Below are 25520 nucleotides of genomic sequence, written 5' to 3' on the forward strand. Positions count from 1 at the left end.
TGGACATGGGGTAAAGTTGAGGGTGGAGGGATTTTTGAAGCTGGTGAAGTCAACATTGAGGCCACAGGACTGTAAGCTCCCAAGGTGCAATATCAATTATTGTTCCTCCAGTTTACATTTGGCCTCACTCTGACAGTGGAGGAGCCAAGGATGGACAGGGGAGTGGAGGGGGAATTAAAATGGATGGCAACTGGAAGGTTGGGTTGGTTGACGTGTGCAGAGCGCAGATGCTCCATGAGCCAGTCCCCAAGTCTGCGTTTGGGATCGGGAGCAACAGATACAAGAGATCAGGTTAGATCAAATGCAAGTGAATCTCTGCAGGATTTGGAAAGATTGTTTAGGGCCTTGGATGAAGGTGGCAGGGGAGATGGAGGCCACGGAATTGAAACTTTTGGAGTGATCAAGTGACCAGATTGTCCTCTCCTGGACATAGGGCAGCGGTCGGTTTGTGCCAGACCCTGATAGGCTGCCCCTGGCCACAGGCTCAGTCTCTGATTGGCTACTCGCCGACACCGTTTCATTTTCCAATTGGATGCCCCCGGACACAGGCTCAGTCTCTGATTGGCTACTCCCCGACACCGTTTCATTCTCCAATTGGATGCCCCTGGACACAGGCTCAGTCTCTGATTGGCTACTCCCCGACACAGTCTCAGTCTCCGATTGGATGCCCCCGGACACAGGAGCGGGCTCTGAATGGATGGCTACCCACCACCCCCACCAAAGACAGAGGGTCACTCCCTGATTGGATGCCGCCGGACACAGGACCGGTTCTCTGATTGGCTCCTCCCGCACGCCGGGCGGGGGCGGGGTTTTGGGTGGAAGCCGGTGGGCGGGGCGGACGGGCTGAATTTCCGCTATGGCGGGTAAGAAGTCGGTGAAGGAGAAGAAGCGCAAGCGGAGCCGCGGGGAGGAGAGTCACGGCGAGCGGAGATGGCCCAGCAGCGAGGCCGGCACCAATGAGGTGGGGTCCCGGGGAGAAGGGGCAGCGGGGCCTGAGTCGGGCCCACTCTGAGACCTTTGACCTGCAGGGCCCACCCACTGTGGGTCCCTACCATTCAAGGGGGAAAATATTAAACCGTCATTTAACTGTCAGGTGGACGGATTTACTGCTTCAAAACTAAAAGCTGCATGTAATTACCCACCGTTATCATTCTGTGCCAGCTCAAACAATAACAAATATATAACAAGTGGTTAGCAGAACCAACAATATAATTGTTTATTAGGAAGGTTATGCTTCAGGTATACAGTGCATTAGAGAGCAGCTCTGTTCAGTTGTTTATAGCTTTTACTGTACTACCTGCTCGTTAACGTTTTCTTTTTCTCCCCTATTCTGGCACACTTTTTTTTTGGAACTTTTTTCTGTTAAATCTCGGTTAATGGATTTGACGGAGTTCAAAACTTTAATCCTGCGCGTGGAATACAGCATTATACCAGTTTTGCCGTGAAGACAAGTTAACTAAGTGGATTTTCCATCTCTGTAAATCTGGTCTGCAGTTGTTTTTTTTTTGTTCCAAATTAATTTAAAACGACGGATTGAGAACCACCCCCTTGATCACTCGTACAGGGGACGCCTGACACTTGTATTCACAAATCCACTTCCTTACAGAGATAGTAGGAACTGCAGATGCTGGAGAATCCGAGACAACAAGGTGCAGAGCTGGATGAACACAGCAGGCTAAGCAGCATCATAGGAGCAGAAAGATAGCTGATTTTCATAGATCCGACATACAAATATTTCCTTTTGGAGCCCTACAGGATAGAAACAAACCCTTCGATCCAACCAGCCCATGTCAACCATAATTCCAAACTAAACTAGTCCCACCTGCCTGTGCTTGGCCCATAACTATACAATTCTGATGGGGAGTCATCTTAGACTCGAAATGTTAGCTTGCTGTCTCTCCATGGATGTTGCCTGACCACCGATCTCCAGCAATTTTTTTTTTGTCTTCAGTTCAGATTCCAGCATCTGCAGTAATTTGCTCCTCCATCAAAACCTTTCCCACTCATGAACTTAGCCAAATGTATTTTAAACGTTGTAACTGTACCTACAGCCAACAATTCCTCTGGAAGTTCATTCCACACACAAATCACTGACTGTTTTAAAAAAAAAAGTTCTTTCATGTTGTTTTTAAATCTTTTTCCTCTCACCTTAAAAAATATGCCTCCTAGTCTTGAAATTCCCCACCCCAAGGAAAAGGCACCTGCTATCGTCTTATCTATAATCCTCGTGATTTTATAAACCTCTGTATTTTTACCCTTATACATTTATGTCCTTCTCTGAACTACAAGCGGAGGCTAGAAAAACTCAAATAGTTTTCACTGGAGCGGTGGAGTCTGAGGGGAGGCTTGAAAGAAGTTTAAAAAATTATGAGGTGCATAAGTAGGGTTGACGGTCAGAATCTTTTTCCCAGAGTTGAAATATCTAAAACTAGGGGGTATGCATTTAAGGTTAGAGGGGGAACAGTTTTTTTACACAGTGGTAGGAGTTTGGAAGGCCCTACCAGGGGTATTGCTGGAGGCAGATATGATAGGGATGCTTAAGAGACTTTTACATAAGCACGTGGATATGCAAAGAATACCAGAATATGGACCAAGGTCAGGCAGAAGGGATCAGCTTAATTTGGCTTCAGGTTTGGCACAGCGTTGTGGGCCGAAGGGCCTGTTCCTGTGCTGTACAGTTTTATGTTCTTAAAAGGTCACCCGTCAACCTCCAATGCTCCTTTGAAAAAGACCCAGATTCCTTTTACAAGTCAAACCCTCCATTCCTGGCAACAACCTGGTAAATTTTTCTGAACTATCTGCAGCATAATAATATCCTTCCTATCGCAGGGCGACCAGAACTGCGCACAATACTCCAGAAGAGGCCTCACCAACGTCCAGTACAACCTTACCATTTCATCCCAACTCCTGTAGTCAAAGGACTGAGCAATGCAGGCAAGCGTGCTAAGTGCCTTTGTAACTACCGGATCTACATGTGATACAAACTTCAAAGAATAATGTACCTGAACCCCTAGGTCTCTCTATTCGACAATATTACTGAAAGCCTGCCTTTTAATTGTATAAGTCCTGCCCTTGTTTTACCAAAATGCAATACTTACGAATGGCTATTTTAAATTGTCCTGCAATATGTTCTGACTTGTGTACAAACCAACTTGCCAATAGACTGTAGAATGTAATCTGCTCACATACCAGGGACTGCCTCTCAAGGTTGCAGGTAAACTTTCTACCCACGGTGTTGTACAAGCAGTCCCCAGAACTGCAAATAGGTTCTGGCCTGGAGTCTGTTAATGGGTTGATTTGTAGGCAAGTTGGGACACAGTGCAGGGCACTCTATAGGCGTCATTTGTAAGTACAGGAAAATTTGTCAGATTGTTAAAATTACACCCTTGTATGAGATCATGATCATAAATATGAGCGTTCATAAATCAGTGATCCCCTGTAGAGTAAATGGGAGGTTCAAATGCCTTAAAGTTCAGAAAGTCATTTGGCTTTATCATTTACTTGACTAAGGTTAAATTTGCTTTATAAAAAGGAGTAATTTAAAGCTTTGACATTCATATCTAAGTTTTCTATTTGCATGTCCATATCCATAATGTTTGGAGTCTTTTTCTTAACGTTTCTAGTTCTCTTTTGTGTGTGCATAATGTTTTTGCTGTTGAAATTCTGTAACAGTTTTATGTCCTTGAAGTCAGGAAGAATTGCTTCAGAAAGAGAGATGACCAATGAGACCAGCGACTTGGAGGAAGGGGGCCTTGACCTTAGTGTTGCCTTGAAGCCAATCAGTTGCTATATCTCTGACAGGAAAGAAATGTTAGAGCAATGCTTCAGAGTCATAGGGGAGAGAAAACTTCAGAAAATGCTCCCTGATATTTTAAAGGTACTATGTAACAATAATGGATCACTTAATATGTCATTGTATGGTCTATAACACAATTTTTAAAAAATTCTGGTTGAGCAAAACTTGATGTTTTCTGCAAAGGTGTAAATGAAAAAAGGGCTTTTTATGTCCAAGCAGCTGCTTTGATTTTTGAAAATGTATGTGATGTGTATCATGATCCATTTAATCTTATTTTAATTTCTACCTCAATTTATAGATTACATTTTAACATCTTAATTTTAGTAATATGACTTGATAATCTAGTTGAAATAATGGATCTGGAAAGATACATATAGAAATAGACTGGGAAGACCGGAAACTGGGATACTGAACTATCCTGGAATCAATTTTCAACAATGTTAGTTGATCTATCAAGTTGTTCAAAACTTGGAAAAGTAAATGGAATACAAGTCAACTGGATTTGCCCATAAAGTGACCTTGAAGCTAGACCAGTTGCCGACTGCTCCAGCTTGGCCAGAACTTTCTTTTCACATTCAGTGGATTTTTGCCTCAAAGTGGTTTCTCTTATTAGCAATGCCCAAATTATTATATTACCTTCTTTGTAATTATTAGTAACTGCAGTTTATTGGCTGTTGCCTGGATTATGTGGTGGGATTATTTCTTGCAATAATTGTGCCTGTCTCCAGCAGAACTGCTCTGTAGAAGAAATTAAAGCTCTCTGTTTGGAGCAACTGACACTTTTGTCTGATAAGAAACTTCTCCAAATTATTGAAGGTAAGCAGTCTTTCTGCTTTTCCAGTGGAAAAGGACATACCATTTGGCAGAAAATAATTTGCAGTGATGATCAGCAATTTGTATCGTCCACAACAATGTGGACTCACCACTTACCTGTTCTTGTAGTGATTGCATTTTAGAGGCTAGGAATATGCAGCGAGTAACTCACCTCCTGGCTCCCTAAATCCTGTCTGTCATTTACAAGGCACAAGACAGGAATATGATGAAATACTCCCCACTTGCCTGGATGAGTGCAGCTCCAATAACACTCAAAAGGCTTGACACCATCCAGGACAAAGCAGCCTGCTTGATTGGCACTATGTCCACAGCATCCTCTCCCTTCACCACTGATACTCAGAAGCAGCAATGTGTACTATCTATAAGATGCACTGCAGAAATTCACCAAAGATCCTCAGACAGCACCTTCCAAACCCATGACCACTTCCATTTAGAAGGGCAAAGGCAGTGATACATGAGAACACCACCACCTTCAAGTTCGCCTCCAAACCGCCGTCCTGAATTGGAAATACATCACTGTTCCTTTACTGTTGCTTAATGAAAATCCTGGAATTCCCTCTCTAATGGAATATGGGTCAACTCACAGCAGGTGGACTGCAGTGGTTCCAGAAGGCAGCTCACCACCACCTTCTCAAGTGCAACAAGGGACGGGCAATAAATGCTGGCCCAGGCAGCAACACCCATCTCTCATTTTTAAGAAAAATTGTATATTGTACAACTCTGTATGTTAGCCCTTATTACAAGATTAAATGTAGGAAGCCTTGCTTTCACTGTATAGGAACTGGTGAGACCATACTAGCACAGTATTCAGCTTTTATTCCTTAATTGAGAGATATGCTAGCATTGGAAGCAGTTCAGGGAATGTTCATCTGGAGATGAAAGAGTTTGTCTTATGAGGAAGGATTAAGCATGTTATTCCTAAATTCATGAGATGTAAATAACTATGGGAAGAAACATTCTAAGAATGAAAAGCATATAGAAAACAAAGAATGCTAAGTGTTGCAAAAGAGTAGGAGAGCATATTTCCTAAGATAGTAGCTGCACATAGGATCTTTGGTGAGACTTACAAATAAGATTACATGAATCAGTAAGAGGGAGTACGCTGGTTTCCCGTCCTTGATCAAAGATTAGTAATGGAAATCATGATGGCAGAGAAGGGAGGAGAACAAAATAGACTGACCGTGTTACATAAAATACAGAGTGGATCGGTGAGAATTGACAGAAACCGGTATCCAGTGCTCTCTGCAAAGTCGAAACATAAGGTAGCCATCCACAGAAACTACAAAGATCGTTTGTTTTGAGATGGTGCATCTACTTGCTTTCTTCCAAAGACATTTCCACAGAAGTACAATCCCTCATTGGAACAGGCTGTCAAAGGAAATAGTCACAGCCCCATCTTTTGAAATCTTCAAGACCCATCACTAGATTATTTCAGTGAAAACTTAGATGATCAAGACTGTCCATCCTCAGCAAGTCGTGACTGGTTTAACGAATTTCATTGTTGGCAGAATGGGATATTAGTCAATGCTGTGATGCAGCTGAAGCAGATTGTGTCCTGTTTTCAAGTTGAATTTAAGCAAAAGAAGCAGTCAGGCTGCTTTGACAGCTTATATCCTCAAAACCACCATGTAAAGTTAACATCTCAATATCAAAATAAATTGAGAGATTAAACTGTGCCATGTGCATCTGTTGATAAGTCACCTTTCACTGTAAAGGGAGATGTTGCATTTTAACGTTAATTTTGCTTGTTACACTTTAACTGACAAATGTAATTAACTGTACACATTCAGGGTATGAGCTATATTTTTCTTCATAGCAATGTGGTATTCCAACACAGCCACAGTGTAGAAAGAATATGAATGCCATGGAGGGAATATATAGATTCATCTGGCTGATACCTTAGAGTTGAACTAATGTGTGGGAGGGCTTGTGTTTTGGGGATTATTTCCATATAATATTTGAAATGCTAGCGTCGTTTTGACCTTCTTAAAAAAAAAAAAAAGAAGTTGACCATAAAGCCTTTATGGGAACCATCATGACGATTGAAATGACTTGACAAAGAATGAAAGATGTTGACATGACAGAAATATAATACTTGATCTAAACTTGCTGGAGCTGTAGAAGATTTTAGTGAGGCCACATTTAAAGTATTTGTGCAGTTGTGGTCACCACACTATAGAGCGATGTGGAAGCTTTGGAGAGATTGCAAAAGAGGTTTACCAGAATGTTCCCTGCATTGGGGTGTATTAGCGAAAAGGAGAAGTTGGACAAGCTTGAATTGTTTTCTGTAGAGTGTTGGAGGCTGAGCGGCCGACTTGATAGAAGTATATAAAATTATGAGAGACATAGATAGGTTGGATTGTCGAAGTCATTTTCCCAGGGTGGTAATGTCAAATACTAGGGGCATAGGTTTAAGATGAGAGGAGAAAAGTTTAAAGGGGATGTGCGAGGAAAGTTTTTTTTTGCACAGAGGCTGGTAGGTGCCTGGAACTCACTGCCAGGGGTAGTCATAGAAGCAGATATGTTAGCAAAGTTGAAGAGCCATTTAGACAGACACTTGAACAAGCAGGTAATGGAAGGGATATGGACCATGTGCAGGCAGATTGGATTAGTTTAGAATGGCATCATAGTCAGCACAGACATGGTGGGCCGAAGGGCTTGTTCCTATACTGTACTGTTCTATGTTCTAACTTTGAATGAATTAATACATGATTCATATTATACTAATATTAAATCTGTGATCTCTATATGCTTTGTCTTTGGATAAGGATGATTAAATCTGACAACAGAAATTTTATATTTATAAATTCAAATTTCAAATATTCCAACAAGCTGCAGGTTCTGAAACATACGTTGCAATATTTAAAACAATATTTTTATTCCAGGTGACGACCTTGGTTCATCTGATACTGAAGAGGAAGTGGGAGAAAATGATAGGTACAAGAAGAAATTGGAAACAGAAAGTCAGTAAGTAGGAGTTCTGAAGTTTTCAGTATTCTAGCTTTGGTTCTTGAAGGTGCTGCAGCTAACAAAAAAGTTATCCCTTGATTTATTTTTCTGTGAAACAGTTAATGTCATGTATTTAGATATAATTCAAATAAATTTATATAAGTGAATTTACAATGTTCCCTGTCAAGTCCCTTCTAAATCTTGTACATATCAATGAGATGAGATCTGGGCACCACACCTTACAAAGGATATGTTGGCCTTGGAGGGAGTACAACGTAGGTTTAAAAGGATGATACCTGGACTTCAGGGGATAAGTTATGAGGATTGATTACACAAATTAGACTTATTTTCTCTAGAATTTAGAAGGTTCGGGGTGATCTGATCAAAAGGACCTGGGCGGCACAATAGGAACAGCATTTCATATTTCGCTTGGGAACCCTGCAGCCCAATGGTATCAATGTGGGCTTCACAAGCTTCAAAATCTCCCCACCCGCAACCTCATCCCAAAACCAGCCCAGCTCGTCCCCGCTTCCTTTACCTGTCCGTTTTTTCTCCTACCTAAACGCTCCTCCCACCTCAACCCCTGCCCCCACCTCCTACCTACCAGCCTCATCCCCGCCTCCTTGACCTGTCCATCTTCCCTTGACTGACGAACCCCCATCCTAACTCCCCACCTACACTCCCCTTTACTGGTTACATCCCCACCTCCTTGACCTGTCCGTCTTCTCTCCACCTATCTGCTCCTTTTTCCATCTTCCATCCACCTCCCCCCTCTCTCTATTTATTTCAGAGTCCCCTTCCCCTCCCCCATTTCTGAAGAAGGGTCCAGACCTGAAACATCAGCTTTCCTGCTCCTCTGATGCTGCTTGGCCTGCTGTGTTCATCCAGCTCCACACCTTGTTATCTCAGATTCTCCAGCATCGGCAGCTCCTACTATCTCTGGCTCAGTGGTTAGCACTGCTGTCTCACAGCGACAGGCACCAAGAGCTGAAGCTGTTTGGAGGGATTGCGTGGACTCAATGGGCCAAATGCCTGCTTCCACACTGTAGGGATTCCATGATATTAACAGGAGAGGACAGCGTAGACCAACTATTTCCACCGGTTGGAGTTTCTAGACCTCGGGGCAGTAAAACTGGGAATTAGGGCTAGACTATTCGGGAGGGATGTTTGGAAGCACTTCTACATACAAAGTTGATATTTGGAACAGTGTCCCACAACAGTGGATGCTGGATCAGATGTTAATTTTAAATTTGAGGAACATAAATTTTTGGTAAGCAAAGGTGTTAAGGGACATGTGCCAAATATAGGTGTATGGAATTAGGCCAAAGATCAGCCATTATGTGATTGAATAGTGGAACAGGCTCAAAGGGCTGAATGGCCGGCTCCTGTTCTAATGTAGATCATCTTTTATTCTTTTAAGTCCCTTGAATATGGGCCCAGTGTTATGATGCAACTTGACAAGCCAAAAGGAGACTCGGGTACAAGTTAGACACAAGGAGCCAGCCTTACGCAATCAGATAGTGCTGTGAAATGTTAGCACGTATACGTGCAGCTAACTGATGTCACAGCTCAAAATCACATGTTAAATTGGTGGTCTGGCTTCATCAGTTTGTTCTGGCAATTCATACATAAGACATTTTCTTTTATCCATCTGAGGTCCCTCCCTCAACCTGCTGATTTTTTAAATTTATTTTTATTCATTCATGGGATGTGGGCCTCTTTGGCTAGACCAGCATTTATTTCCCGTCCCTAACAGCCCATAGGGTAGTTAAGAGTCAACCATATTGCTGTGGGCATAGAGTCACATGTAGGCCAGACCAGGTAAGGATGGCAAATTTCCTTTCTTAAAGGACATTAGTGAGCCAGATGGGTTTTTCCAACAATCGATGATGGCTTCATTGTCATCATTAGACTTTTAATTCCTTTTTTTATTGAATTCACATTTCACCATCTTCCATGGTGGTATTTGAACTCAGGTCTCCAGAATGTTGCCTCAAATCCTGGATTAATAGTCTACTAATGGTACGACTAGGCCGTTGCCTCTCCCTAGATTGTGCCTCCTAGGCTGTGTCCCTATTTCTATTATGCTCGAGTTGGCTTTAGAAAAACAGATTTTTCCTTTTACAAATGTGAATAACTGCACACTTACCCACATTGTGCTCTGTCTGCCACCTCAGTTATTCTGTGTTTCCTTTACTTGTCTGTATCTCTTTGTCCTCTTCAAAGCTTTGCCTTTCCAGCCAGCTTGCTATCGTCAACATGCTTCAATGCATTATTGTCTATTTCTTCATATCATTAGCATAAATTGCGGTTTGGATATATGAGAGTAGTTTTTCATACTTCATTAATTCTGAGGCGCAAGTCGTCAGTGCCATTAACAATATGTTGCCAGGGGCCTTTGTAGTAACCAATACCTTCAGCTATTTTTTTTGATATCAAATTGAACATTTTAATGCTGTTTGAATTTGCCGAACAAGCTACTCAGTTGTATACAACTGCTTCAAAGTCTGATGGAGAGAATGAAACCAGACAGACCATCCAGCATCAAACAAGAAACTGGAAATGACAACGGTACACCCAGCCCTGTCAACTCTGCCAAATCCTCCTTACTACCATCTTGCAGGCTTGTACCAAAATTGGGAAAGCTGTCCTACTGACTTGTCGTGCAAAAGCCTGAAATAATCATTCATAAGGAATCATACCTTGCAATTTCCCAGATACCACCATCTTCCCTATCTCACTGACCAGACAGGCCCCCAGAGGAAAGAGTCCTCAACACAGGCTCTGGAGTCCATAAAGTCTCATGGTATCAGGTTAAACGTGGTAAGGAAACCCTTTGCAGATTGTCACATAGCCGCACCTGAGCTGTTGAGTCTCTTCCTCTCTTTGTTGAACATCCATTGAAGATGCACTGAGATTGGCAAGGGCATAAGTTACTCTGGGTGGGGTACTTCAATATCCATTACCTCTACTGACTGAGTGCTAAAAACCTCTCTGCTGGACCTGTAGCAAATAATAAGGGAACAAATGAGGAAAAAGGTACGTGATGTCACCCTTGCCAAAAACCAGTAGCAGATGTATCTGTCTAAGAAAATATTGTTAGGAATACCCACCGTACAGTCCTTGGGGAGATGAAGTCCAGACTTCACATTGAGGATACCCTCCGTTGTGTTGTATGACACCACTATTGTTCTGAATGGGATTGATTCCAAACAGTTCGAGCACGTCGGAGACTCTGCATCCATGATAGACCGTGGCCAAGCAGCAGCAGAATTGTATTCAACCACGGTCTGCAACCTTATGACCTGGTGTATCCCCAGGCCAAGTCAGGGTAGCAAGTCTGGTTGAATGAAGACTGCAAGAGGGAATGCATAGATGTGCATCAAGCATATCTAAAAATGATCTGTCAACCTGGTGAAGCTACAACTCAATTTGTGTGTGCGTGCCAAGCAGCATACTCAGCACATGATAGAATGAGGTGCTGTCACAGCCAAAGGTTCAGATCTGTAATTCTGCCACATTCAGTTGTGTACAATAGTAGACAGTTAAACACCTTGCTTGAAGAGGAAGCTGCACAAATATCCCAATCCTAGATGATGGGGGAGTCCAAAACATTACTGCAAAGATAAGGCTGAAGCATTTGCAAGCAGCATCAGGCAGGAGTGCTGGGTGGACCATTTGGTTCGATGCCATAAGGAGAAAACTAGGATGTGTGTCAGAGAATGGCTTTTACTTCTGTAATGTTCTGTAAATGTTGGAATTTTAGCTGATTGTTCCCAAAAATTCTGGATTTTTTTTTTTTTTTGCAAATACAATGGTAAATGTAGACAAATATTAGATCTTAAACCTTTTGTAAAATTGCATTTGATTAGGTTAGAAATCCCCATGTGAAACACATTATTGTGCCTGTTCAAAATACTCACTTTGCTGTCTTTTTCATGATCATGGATCGGTGTTATTTAAGATACTATTTTGCCATTACAAATTCCTATGTTCAAATGTTTAATATAAACAGTATAATTGCAAGATGACCTCCTTTCAGTTCACATGCACCCATATACATTGATGTTTCTTTTGTGATTTTCCATTATTGTTCTTTATTTGTGAAGATTAAGCGAGTCTTTCCACAGACTCTTGTCATTGATGCATTTGATTTGTCAGCAAGGAGTTGCAATTTAGTAATTCAAGTGATTTTTAGCTGTCAGCTTTTTTGCTTTTGCTTTGGAAAAAAGACATTGCTTTGCAGAGCCAGAATCAGATGCTCGTGGTGTTGGGAATCATGAATTATTTCACTTCAAAGCACTTGGGCATGCTAGCACATTACTGTTTTTACTTAGTTTTTAAACTTGACATTCTTGACTGTTTTAGAGGGATAAAACACTTTGCTGTATTTAGTTTTTAATTATGGTGTGTTTTAAAAAGAACTGCTAGACTTGTTGGATCAAGATAGACTGAAGTATTCAGCCTGGTGTTTACTACCCTGTCTAAGTGGCTGGGATTCTACCAGGATTGGCACTAATCTCCCGGGGGCCACTGGAAGTCTTTTGGAAGAGTTTATAACAGGATTTTTAAATAAGCCAATTCTATAACTCATTAGCAGCAGCAACTGAGAAAGGGGCAGACTATAACTTCCACCATTATGCATTGCCCAATCAAATGCAAATGTTAAGCCAAGAGCAAAATGCCAGGATGACTCCAGTTTGCTAGGGTTTTGGCAGGGTGCACTTGGATTGATTTGAATTTCATTGAAGGATGAGGCATGAACTAAGTATGATGAGCATGTGCAGGGGTTTGCTGAGGTCATGGTCTCGTTTAACTGTAATACTTCCACTCCCTGTTGCTTACAGGAATTTTCATTGCACATTTTGTGAGTGGGCTATCTGAAGGGTTAAAATCAGCCCAGTATACTAATCAGCCTATCGATGCATACCTCCTGTTGGTGCCATTTTGATTGCATTCATTTCACAGTCCATCAATGCTTCTTCTTTTATCAAATACTCTAAAAATGTTGCTGTTTTCCAAAGCTGTCCTAACATTTAGCCTCACTACTTTTCTCATCATCTGAAGCCTTTTACAACTTCCTACACTTTGAATTTGTATTTTCTTCACACAACCTTGTACTTAATTATTGTAATTAAAATAGTTTCTGTGTAGTTAGATTGTGATTCTTTTAAAGAGACAATTTGTTTAGTATTGCTGCCACATACTTACAGATTGGACTTTCAAAAAATAATGATCATTCTCAGAACATATTTAGATGTACCTAAAATAGTCAACTCCACGGAAGAATCTTTGATTAGAGACTTTTAAAATGTTAGGTTGTGTTATTAGTTCAACATTATGTTTCGAAATACTGAGTCATACAATGCATTTATAACATGAATTATAATAAAGACAAATGCAGCAAATCCCTAGCAGGTTTTGCAGCATCTGTGGACAGAGAAACCGCTGACATTTTAAGATCTGAACTCAAGGTGACTAGAGTGACTTGCTCGGTTGTGCCTTCTTATTGTGGTCTGTTGTGGAGGTAACAGCGTTTTTAAAAGGAATGGATACCCAAAAAGCAGAATCACTAGTCACCCTACTGTACATCAGAGACATATCAGAGATGACCGCAAAACTACTCAGACCCCGAGGTATCATGCTAGCCCACAAAACAACAACCACCCTACGACAGCTACTGACGAATGTAAAGGATCCCATACCCACAACCAGCAAAACCAACATAATATACATAATGCCATGCAAGGATTGTAAGAAACATTACATCGGCCAAACTGGAAGAAAACTGACAATAAGGATACACGAACACCAACTAGCCAGCAAGAGACACGACCAGTTCTCACTGGTCTCAATACACACGGGCAAAGAAGGGCACGAATTTGACTGGGACGACACATGTGTGATAGCACGAGCCAAACCGAGACATGCCAGGGAATTCCTGGAGGCCTGGCATTCCAACCAGAACTCCCATCAACAAACACATTGAACTGGACCCGAAATATAAACCACTGAAAAACAGAACTGGAAGTAATGCCAACTACCCCAGCAAACCGACGCTTCACTGGAGGCGCACTAATGATGTTACCTAGCAGGGTGACGAAACGTCTGTGATCAAACACTCCGGCTCAGTGAGCAAGTCTACAAAAAGCAGGAAAGCCTTGGTACATGCTGTTTGGGCCCACATTCATGGAGTTTAGAAGAAAAAGAAGATTTTATTGAAATAAACAGCAATGTGACCATGACCAGACAATGGATGAGCAAATATTGATCAGAACAAAATGAAATGATTAAAGAAAGAGGAACCAACCCAATAAAGTAATAAAAATGCAACATGAAAAACAAAAAATGCTTAAAAGGAGCAGGGAGGTTATCTAAGACAGACAGTTCAAGAAGGCAGCTCACCAGTACCTTCTCCATTGTAATTGTAGATAGACAATAAATGCTGGCCTAGCCAGCAAAGCTGACATTCCATGAATGAATTATTTTTTAAAAGATATCATCTGCCCCCTACAAGCCAGCATCAGCAACAAAACCTGTAGTCTTGAAAATCTCCTTTGTCCTTTATTTCCCTTATTACTAGTTGCCTATTCTAACTTTGCTTTATTTGATATCTTTCCCACTACCTCAAAACATTCCCATTCCAAATGCCCAGTACTGCACCAGTTCAATTGCTATATTCCATGGGTGCATGTAGAACACTATAAGAAAAAAGTTCTTAGTATGTTGGAGATATACTGTGATAACGTAGTGATGCTGGTGCTTTTCTATTGTCAGCTTCCTTGGATTAGTGGGTGGTTGGTGGTGGGGTGCTAGTCATTGTTATCCAGGCAGCATGCCCTGAGATGTTGGGGAGTGCTGGACAGGATGGAGGCCTGAGGGTGGTTCATATGTGGAATGAACTGCCAGAGGAAGCGTTAGAATCAGGTACAGTTACAACGTTTAATAGACATTTGGAAAGGTTATGTAAGTAGGAATTAGATTTTATTGTCACATACTCAAGTACAGGGATAAAGGTGTACAGTGAAAAGTGTACAATGTCGCCGTTCTTGGCACCATCTTACGGACAAAGGTACCTAGGTACAAAATCGTAGGTACAAAGCAGAAAACAAAAGAAATAAGGTTAAAAGTTTAACATTGCAGTCCTTCTCAAGTGCTTAGCCATGCTGGGCTTGCACTCCCTACAAGAGTTTGATCTTCTCTGCATTGGGCTGGATCTCCCTTTACTGGGCACTGCAGCAGATGTCGGGGGACCTCTATCACCACCGGGCTGGGTTCAATCTTAGAGGGATATGGGCCAAACACAGGCAAATGCATCTACTTTAGTTTCGGAAACCTGGTCAGCATGGACAAGTTGGACCGAAGGGTCTGCTTTTGTGCTGTGTGTGACTCTCCTGACTAAGAAGCACCCTGGGGTCTCCTGGAGCTCAGAGCTTCAGATTGGGAGTTATTGCTGTCTACTCTCTCTCCACTGTCTGTGAGTTCCACGGGGAAATGAATTAGTGATTCCCCGTGGGCATGATAAGGGTTATCACGCAGAGTGTATTTTAAATGGAACTGGGTGCTTGCATGACCACATCCCTTTTTGGCATGGCTGTCATTGCCATGTTCTGTGATTTGAATGTCCAGCAACACAGGCAACAAGTTTGAAAAATCCTGTGTAAGGGTAAGTATGTAAGGTAGGTGAGGAGTTAGGTATCGGTGGGGTGGAGTAAGCTGCTTTGGAGATGATGCAATGTGGTAGGTGGTAATGGTGCCAGCTAAGTGATCCAGTGTCTAAGAGGGATATGACTCAGTCGGGAGAAAGGAGTTGGGATCCAGAGGGGGATGCAAGTTTACAGAGGTGGAGGCTGGTATACAAAGATCCAGGGCAGAGCTGTGTGTTGGATTCCCAGTGAGGAGGAGAGGGTAGGGAATGTGTGTGGGGAGTTCTCTGTGAAGAGTTTGGGCTAGCGTGGCTGCTCTCCCTCGCTGTGTGTGTGTTGGGGTGGGTGGTGTCCCAATGTGCGGGCAAGGGATGGTGATGCGTGTAGGTGGTAGTTAGGGGTGGATGGGTACCAGGAAAGAGCAGGAGGGCAGGAGCATGCACATCCGGGAAGAGGTGTCTGTCAGGCCCTGGGCAAAGCCGAGAGAGTCGGGGGTTGTTGACTCCAGGAGAGTTGTAGATACTGTTGGCTCCTGGGAGGGGCATGGTGGTCACCTATTGGATCCTGGGGAATGGGGAGGCACTTGGTGCGTGCCAAAAGGTGGAGGGGGTATCTTTCAGGTGACAGAATTAAGGAAGGGGTTTTTATGTCCTGCAGATGAGCCATGAGTGGGGAAAGCAAAGGTGGAGGAACAAAAATAAATGTACGGTTCAGGGTTTGCACTGAAAAACTTCCACAATTTGTAAAACCTTAATTGGTCACCACCTCAGCATTATACCAACTATTTCATTTCCACTGAGGGAAACTACCAATTTTAGCACTTGCCAAGGCCCAGCAATTTTTCCTGGTATCTGTTCTACACTTTGCAGTTCTAATTTCTTAAATCAATGTGAATTTGAGAATTGCTCAAAATTGAGTATTGTTGCAATTTGCATATATGTAGCTTTCAGCTTATGTAAAGAACAGGAAAGATCAAGCCAATTGTGTCTTTATAATTGAGCAAAAACTTGAGGGAATTTTGTTTCCTGTTGTTCTCCCTCATGAAAGCTTGTGCCTTTTTGAGATTTGATGTTCTTGTGATTCTGTCCTCCATAAGTGCAAGATGACAAGTTTCAAAAGCATGTCTTTTTCAGCAATTCTCATTTTCCATATTACCATGTGATTAAATAAGAATCATGAACAAAAATAATATTGTTCAGTTGTCAGTTTCACCAATTTGTCTTTTTGAATCTAACTTCTAAAAACAAATTCAAAGGTAATGGAAAATTGAGATTATTTAATGAAATGTGTGTATGTTTTTTGACGACACTACTCTTAAGGAACTAAGTGTTAGGTACAGCTATTAATTGCGCTGCTGGATTTTACACATTGCTTTGACAATATCTTGTGGAAGTATTAATATTAATTAATTTGAATTGGTTTTATTTACATTAAAGTGTCTATTTCTGTGAGATACCCTTTTGGTTGTGATAACATTTTCGTAAAATTTGTAGCATGTATTACCTCAAAGTGGCCACAAGATGGTGGAAGTAGTCTTCAGAAGTTTTTCTTTGCCCTTGTTAGACCTTATGATTTATAAATTTGTTTATTTATCTGTATTGTTACGTATATTCTTAAAAAAAGAAGAAAGAACAAACTGTGAAGTTTTGATCTTTTTCTCCAGACAGGATAATAATATCGATTCTACATCTTCCTTTAAAGAATGCAGTGAACAAGAGGCACCTGAACTGAAACAGGGTAAGTTAACTTGACAATGTAGTGCTGCATTTAATTTTAAAAATCTTTTTATATAATTTGAATATATAATTTAAAATTTTAAAGTGAATTAGTATTTTAGTAGTCAGCAATCAAAAACTAAATTAGCTTTACCTAAGTTTTAGTTTCTTAATCTTAACTTAATCTTTTATTTCTATCACGTTAAATACTATTCATTTACCATATCAGGAATCTTTGGGATAAGATTGTTCCAATTATCAAAATTGGGTTTCTAGTTCAACTGTTATTTAAATGGCCATTTTGTTTTCAAAATGAGAAACAGAAAGAAATGAGAAATTAAAAATTATACAAAGCTCATGGGTTAATGAACACTAGAGGGTGCCATTTCAGTTTTTAATGATGTTGCATACTTTGTATAATATGCAGTGGATTGCATTTAAGTCATTCTTTCTGATTCCTGGTCTTTGTTTCATTATAAACCATGTAATTTATTGAAACACTACAAATGAGTAGTTAAAGCAATTTTGCATTGGTTAATTATGTGCAAAATTAATGAAAGGAATTTAAATAAGAATAAAGAAAAGGGAATCGCCCTTGTTGAATTTTTTTGAGGGGCAATTCCTTTTAAATTATCATTGTTTTATACATTTTTAATATATAATTTCCCTAGAGAATGTGAAGGTGAACCAGTTTCTTGAACTGCTGCAGTTAATGTGGTGGTAATAATCCCAGTGTGATGTTCAGGGAGGTGTTCCAAAATTGAAAGGTGGTATTCTTCCAAATTGAGATTATGTGTTGCTTGGTGGTGTTTCCATGTGTCTGCCGACCTGGCCCTTCGGGCCGGTAGAGGTCAAAGGTTTCGAGGATAACTTTAGGAGTCTTGGTGAGTTGCTGCACTGTATCAAACTTTATTCTTTATGGGATGTAGATGTTGCCGGCCATCCCTAATTACCAAGTGAGTGACTTGCTAGCCTTAGGGATCTGTGTCGTTACACAGGTAGACCAGACCAGGTACGGACAGCAGTTTCCATTCCTAAAGTACATAGCTTTTTCATGACATTCAGTGTTAGTTTCAGCTGTGGCAATGAAACTCTTTCAGTTCCTTAATTAAAAGTTATTTTGGGTGTTCAGGTACTTGTTTCCTTTGATCTGTGCAAGTGAAGGAGCATTGACATTGTCTACAGTTTAAAATACAAATCCCTTTGTAACTAAATAGCCTTTATTTATTGATAATGAGAGAATCTTCTTAAATTGCTAGATTTTTGGGGATGGCAAGTGTGATTAGTTTTGGAGGTTAATGTTTGTATCCAGCGCATATCACTGAAATTCAGCATAGTCTTCACCTGTGATATAACTACATCAAACATCAGGAGGATTGGAGGATTTATTAGTAATTTACAGCATGATCAAATGATGATGGACCATGTCACAAACATTAGTTTTAATTCCTCAAGTTTTGTGCCTGGCCTTTTCAGATGTGTGTAATTTAATTGACACATACATTCTTACACAAGCTGTTTAATTATATATTTTGGCCCACTGTACAAACAGCAGTGAGGCATGTGCACTGAATCCTTTCCTGTTACCAAATCTTACATTAACAAATATGATGGTTAATAGTCCTTTTTTTGTTGACATATTGCAAGAAGTTAAATATTTTGTTAAACGTTCTCAACTGTAAAAAAAAATTGAAGCACTTGACATCCTTAATTCAGTGGTTCTTCACTGTTCATCTATATTAGTTATGAGTACATCAGATGAATCTGATGTATTAAAAGTATTTTCAATGTTTTCAGCTATTTCCAGTCCTGCATATTACTGATTTCTAAAAATCTCAAATGCTCAAAGTTGAATGATGGTTTTTGTTTGCTTTACATGTTTCCCTTGCCAAACAACCTGTGCAGTGGGCATTTATTTTTGTCCTTTTTTCATTTATTATATTCATCTTTTTGTATAAATAATTTTTGTTGAGCTAAAGTGTTATGCGATATGGTCCAAATGCTGGTATATGGAGTTAGGCCACAGATCAGCCATGATCTCATTGAATGGAGGAACAGGGTTCCTGAAGCTGAATAGCCTACTCCTTCTCCAATGCATTGATTGGTGTAGGCAGACCCCTTTTTTAGTTGATATCCAGAAGATTAGCAACCTTGAATATCCAAGTAGAGATAACCAATGTCATTTTGGGTACACTAACTACTGGATCATAAATCTCAACCTAGCTCAGTGACTGTTCTGAATGTGCTCAAACCTATATCAAAATTTATTGAATTTAAAATAGAATATAAAACTTAAAATCAGAATCTATTTAACCCATTCATTTGATTCTCTGTTCACCATATAGTTTGCACAACTTTGCTTGCCACATGTTTATTTCCTGAGATACAATACCCAAAGTTAAAACTCCCTGAAAAATCTAAATTTCTCTTCAAAGCCCAGCAGGATTTCTTCGTTTAATAAGCTAACATTGTGTTCTATCCGAATAGCATGCAATCTACCGATCATCTTTCCTGAGGCCTGAAAGGACTGATGATTTATTTTGCGAACATTACGATGATTTTGCAGGTACACCAGATAAAATTTGAACTGAAAAGACCAGTTGTTACCTTGAGAATTTCTTAGATGAACTGATAAGCCTCAACATTTCAACAGCACATTCTGCCTGTTATCTGTCAAACAGAGTACAAACCAAATCCCTTTGTGTTCAAATATGTGTCTCTGCTTCACTGGTTGGTGAATTTGATGTTCACCCACCTTTGTTTCGTCTTATTTGTATTTTATCCTAAATAACAGTCGCTTAGTAGGTCAGTGGAAACGGGATTTACATCTTATTCTGCTTGACAAAAAAAAAAGTCTGGAATGAAGAGTCTAATGATGACTATAAAACCATTGTCAATTGTCGGAAAAACCCATCTGGTTCACTAATGTCCATTAGAGAAGGAAACTGCTGTCCTTACCTGGTCTGGCCTACATGTGACTCCAGACCCACTGCAATTTGGTTGACTCTGAACTTCCCTCTGGGCAATTAGGGATGGGCAATAAATGCTGCCTAGCCAATGACCCCACATCCCATGAATGAGTTTAAAAAAAATACAAAATTGAGGAACTTAATTGTGTATAATGTTATAATTAAACTATTTTATTCTGTGTCATGAATAAGTGAAATGTTGATTGCATGAGATTCATGTAAATGACAAATGTAGACTTTTTTTGTGGTGAAATGATTTCACAATGAATATGGAATGATACCTCAGAAGGGAGAACTTCAGATCCTTCTGTATCCTAATTCTTATTCTGAGCACAGATGAGTTATTGAAAAGGCGTGTAAGAATTGTTGTAACTCTAGAAAAACATTCATATGCTCTGTTCAGGAATCCGCATAATAATATATCAATTGGAATTTTTCAGTGCCCTAACAGAGAACTCTGTGCAATGAGAACCTTGTAATACCAGAGCTGTGATCTCCACAAAGACTGAGAACTTTAATAAAGGGATTGCAACTCCCAGTTACCAGTTTTGAATTGACATGACAAGATTGTATTTTTTTTTACAGCTCTACTAGAATAAATGACAGGTGGTGACATTCTGCGTCTGCTGCCTTGTCCTTCTCAGTAGTGGAGGTCATGGGTTTACGAAGTGCCCTCCAAGTCACACAGCATCCTGACTAGGCACTGTATTAGTGGTCCTTCACTGGTGGTGGGTCAAAACCCTGTAACTCTCTTCCTAATAACTGTTGGCATTGCAATACCTGCAGGACTGCAGTGCCTCACCACTGCCTTCTCTTAGGAGAATTAGGGTTGGGTGGTCTGACCAGTGACATCCATTATCCATGAATAAATATAAAAAAAAGGTGGTAGGTCAAGTTAAATGGAGACTATAGATTGGATTTTGAGAGGTTTGTTGTTGAGGGGAACAGTCTTTTAATTGTGTGTGTGTGTGTGTCTGTCTATCTGTCTGTCTGTTTGGGGGGCGGGGCAGAGGTGGAGGTGGTAGCAATGGAGAGCAGTGGCATTACTGGCAAATGCCAGCAGCACAGTGCCCTGACAGCCCCAGACACACCTGTTCCCTCCGTCACCACTGCTGATGTCAGATTGGTCTTCCTGAGAGCAGACCCAAGGAAAGCTTCAGGCCCAGACAGTGTCCCCAGCCGAGCACTCAGGTCCTGTGTGGACCAGCTGGCGGAGGTATTCACTGACATCTTCATCCTCTCCTTCCTACAAGCCGAAGTCCCCACCTGCTTCAAGATGACCACCATCACCCCCGTACCTAAAAAAGCACATGCAACGTGCCTTACTGACTACCACCCAGCGGCTTTGACCTTCATAATCGTGAATTGCTTCGAGAGGCTGGTCGTAGCCCACATCAGCTCCAGTCTCCCAACCTGCCACGATCCCCTACAGTTTGCATACCGACATAACAGGTCCACAGCGGACAGTATTTCCTTAGCCCTGCACTATTCTGTAGAACATCTGGACAACAGGGACACCTACGTCAGACTCCTGCTCATCGACTACAGCCCTCAACACCATTATCCCCTCCAGACTGATCTCAATACTACGTGACCTTGGTCTCGGCTCTGCCCTATGCAACTGTATCCTCAGCTTCCTCACCCATAGACTGCAATCAGTGAAGATAGACAGCTGCATCTCCTCCACGATAACACTCCACACTGGAGCTCCCGCCCGTACTCCTTGTATACCCACGACTGTGTTGCCAAATTCTGAACAAATGTTTGCTGATAACACAACTGTGGTAGGACTGATATCAAACAACGATGAGTCAGACGACAGAAAGGAGATAGAGGGTTTGGTGATGTGGTTCAGTGATAACAACCTCTCTCTCAATGTTGGCAAAACTAAAGCACTGATCATTGACCTTGGAAAGAAGGGAAGTGAACACGTCCCCATCTACATCAATGGAGCAAAGGTTGAGAGTACCAAGTTCCTAGGAGTGACGATAACCAACAACCCGTCCTGGACTTCCCACGTAGATGCAATGGTCAAAAATGTATAACAGCACTTCTTCCTAGGCAATTTGGCATGTCCAAAAGGACCCTCACCAACGTCTACAGATGCACCATAGAAAGCATACTGTCTGGGTGCATAACGGCCTGGTATAGCAACTGCTCTGCCCAGGTCCATAAGAAACTACACAAGCTGGTGTGCACAGCCCAGACCATCACAGAAGCCAATCTTCTATCCAAGGACTCCGTTTACATAGCTTGTTGCCATAGAAAAGCTGCCAACATTATCAAAGACCCATCTCACCCCGGTAATGCTCTCCTACAACCTCTTCTGTCAGGCACAAGATACAGAAGCTTGAACACCCGCACCAGCAGGTTCAAGAACAGCTTCTTCTCTACTGTTATTAGACTGATGAGTGGACTCTCTAACTTCAAATAATGTTGATCTTGTTAATGTTGTTCTTGCCTCGAGCACGTCCTGTGCAGTATAACCTGTATGCGTCACTCTTTCCAAGTTTTCTCACCCTGTGATCTGTATGTCCTTGCTTACTATGATCTGCCTCTACTGCTCGCAACCAAAGCTTTTCACTGTACTTAGGTACACATGACAATAAATCAAATCAAATCATCATTGTATTTCTATCTATTCTGTAGATCAACTTCTACCATATTCATTTTTTATCATTTCAAAACCTACTGAAGTCAAACCCATGAATCACTTACTCAGATTTAAATATTTAAACATTTTATTTAACTTCTACACAATTAAAATGGAAGTTCAAAAGTTTGTCATCTGGAGGTGCAGTGGTTTTTGTGATTTTTAGTTCAAAAGCAGGTGTGTTAGTGAGCAAATCAATGATCACATCTTACTCCATTAGCTTTTCTTCTGGTTCAATGAAATCCTACAGCATAAAAATCTTTGCTTAAACTGATTAATTTTAAATCAATGATACCAAAAACTTGTATGTGTGAAATATTACTAGTTCAGTAACATATGAAATTTTGAAATGGTGATATAATAATTGGGTTTTCTTGTTACGTTCTAGTTATGAATGATTTACAAAAATCTTTAGCAAGATGTGCCTTTTTTTGTTTTTGGTAATTGATATAATGAGTTGATTGGTCAATAATCTGCATTTGTTCTTTCTGAATCAGGTGGAGGCTCTGGGGATGAAAGTGATGCCCTTAGCATTAATGCTGAAACGTATGATAGTGACATAGAACAAAACTGCAATGATCAGGAAGACAGCACAGATGTGATACCTCAGAAAAGTACGGCCGCTCGTGCTGGTGTTGAAGATGAAATACAAAAAGACATTGAAAAGAGCGTAAAGGAGATTTTAGGCCTGTCGAGCTCCATCACAGGAAGACATCAATCAGCTGGTTCTCCTAATCCTGACCGGGATGGTCTTCAGCCTTCAGCACAGCAACTGGAATTACTTGAGCTGGAAATGCGGGCCAGGGCAATTAAAGCTCTAATGAGAGCTGGTGACACCAAAACACAACCTTAGGAACTAAAACTGTTTGTCCACCAATGAAGAGAAGGTGTGCTGTGTTGTAACCTTACGTTGCACGTGGAGCCCAATAGAATTCTCTGATGTTTTCACTCACCCTATTTCTCCCATCCCTCAAATTGGAAATTTACTTTGTGCATCATCTCTGCTAGCAATTTTTTAAAAATGTTATTCTATTTATCATATTTGAAGTCCATTAGTTATCTATTTTTCAGGATTACGTTATAGATCACAACTTTAGTGTTACAACCACTTTGTAAAAAATGTCATTCTGTGATAATATTCTGTAATACATTGAATTTGTGTGAAGTTCATGTATATTGTACCTGAAGGCCGATTACCTGTTTGTGAAATGGTAAATGGCTTTTCTTCATTTAGTCAAATATTTACATCCTAATGCTGATGTAGATGTTGAAATGTTTGTCAACTTTTAACTAATGGGAAACGAATACGCATTTGTGTCAAGTCTTATCATTTAATTTGAGCCAGCATTTTGGAGGAAACGTCTGAAGGAGAAACTCATGATTTAAAGAGTAAAAAATAGTATTTAAAATGTGTGTTAAAATATGTCTTGTCATGCTGAGCACTGTTATAAAATTACAATGGTTTTGAATGTCATTCTTTGCGGCTATTTGACTATAGTAAGAGGTCATTTTTTCTAAGCCCTAGTTGAAGTGGGTAATATTCTAAATTGAGTGTATCAAAAAATATTTAAATAGGATTTTAAGCATAGAAACCAGGTGCATTTTTAGAGCAAGGAGCTCTCCTAAATACCGAATATTTGGATCTTGTATTCGTAATGTTGAAATAGCTGGGGAATATATTTGCCCAGTTAACTTTTTCAACAAGAGAAAAGTTGAGTAAAAATTGAAATTAAGACCACTCATGTTTTATTTACTTTTTTAAAGGTTAACTTCAACACACTGCGGATATAGTATGCTGGCCTATGGTTGCAATAGATCAGTGGACTTAAAGATATATATTTTTCAGTATAGTGGGGCGTGAAGCAATCAATTCCTAAATGATTTGAAATTGCCCGTTGAAAATATGTAAAATATATTTTAATTTGATAAGAGAGAAGTCCTATGGTTTCTTTTGCTGAAATCTCTATTTTCGAGATTAGTTCTTAGAATTCTGCTTCCAATTCAGCTTAGATTTGAAAACATACCGTGTTTAGATATTTTTCTAATTAACCTTTCAGAAATCTTCTGACAAACTTCTGAAGCAGCTGGGACTTGAACCCAGGCCTTCCGGCCCAGAAATGGGGAAATACCATCGTCCGCAGAGCCCTAATATTCTAGATTTATGCAATAGAAGAGTGTTGCATTATTTTAAAACTATTTTTGCAAACAGTTGCTTTTTATTTTAGGAAATGTATTATTTCTTGATTGAAAAGTTTTTTTTCATTAGGAAAACACCCCATTACTTTTAATTTTTGGAAATCCTGCGCTACAAATAGTATCAAACTTTATATCCCAATTTTGCTCCTTTAAGCAGGACGGAACAGAATTTGCCACAATATTGAAAGTGGCCACTTATCTAAATGCAACAGAGCAATTATTTCACCCACTGTCAGATTTCCGAACATTCCCCTGGAAAACAGAATGGCATTTTCTAGTGTTTACATTTATATCAGTTGTGGGTTGTTGTCATTCTCAGCTGTCTGTATTCAAATATAATTAAACTCCAATTTTTTTTAATAACTTGTATGCTTATGTTTAATACTGGGTTGGTTTGAATCATTCAGGCTTGCTTTACCTAACTAACAAGTAATTGTAAATGAGTTGGCATTTACACCTGGATGACTGAAGTACTGTCTTCAATATGTATTTGGCCTCATGGTATTTTTAATAAGATCAACAATTAGTATTAAATTTATTAGCTTACAAAGTCATATTGAAGCAAGCTCGCTGAGAACCCTTAATGGGGGTGCCATAGACTTTTAGAATCATAGTCATACGCACAGAAACAGACCCTTCGGTCTAACCAGTCTATGCCGACCATAAATAAACTCGTCCCACCTGCTTGTCCTTGGCCCATATCCCTCCAAACATTTCTTATGCATGTAGTTGTCCAAATGTCTTTTAAACATTGTAACTGTA

General features: G+C 40.4%; 1 protein-coding gene across 5 annotated transcripts; it reads left to right on the top strand.

Annotated features, from left to right (window-relative positions):
- The first annotated feature begins 820 nt into the window (after positions 1 to 820).
- Positions 821 to 25118, top strand: LOC109910928 (caspase activity and apoptosis inhibitor 1). 5 transcript variants are annotated; one of them, XM_020510183.2, is made up of 6 exons: positions 821 to 961; positions 3689 to 3877; positions 4528 to 4612; positions 7516 to 7597; positions 16889 to 16962; positions 23060 to 25118. In XM_020510183.2, exons 1-6 carry the CDS (start codon positions 857 to 859, stop codon positions 23413 to 23415), a joined length of 891 nt encoding a protein of 296 aa, XP_020365772.2. In that variant the 5' UTR covers positions 821 to 856; the 3' UTR covers positions 23416 to 25118. The 5 variants fall into 5 exon arrangements, with proteins under 5 accessions (XP_020365772.2, XP_020365771.2, XP_048451093.1 ...); XM_020510182.2 differs by having other exon boundaries at positions 828 to 961; positions 4525 to 4612; XM_048595136.1 differs by having other exon boundaries at positions 839 to 863; positions 3693 to 3877; positions 4525 to 4612.
- Positions 25119 to 25520: the final 402 nt, after the last annotated feature.

The sequence above is a fragment of the Rhincodon typus genome, chromosome 3 (assembly GCF_021869965.1).
Source record: "Rhincodon typus isolate 14 chromosome 3, sRhiTyp1.1, whole genome shotgun sequence".
Lineage (NCBI taxonomy): Eukaryota > Metazoa > Chordata > Chondrichthyes > Orectolobiformes > Rhincodontidae > Rhincodon > Rhincodon typus.

Coding starts and splice junctions, on each gene's coding strand:
- LOC109910928 (XM_048595135.1), top strand. CDS start 3,578: ATGTCCATATCCATAATGTTTGGAGTCTTTTTCTTAACGTTTCTAGTT. Junction 7,598..16,888: donor AAATTGGAAACAGAAAGTCA/GTAAGTAGGAGT, acceptor CTTTTTCTCCAG/ACAGGATAATAATATCGATT. Junction 16,963..23,059: donor GGCACCTGAACTGAAACAGG/GTAAGTTAACTT, acceptor TTTCTGAATCAG/GTGGAGGCTCTGGGGATGAA.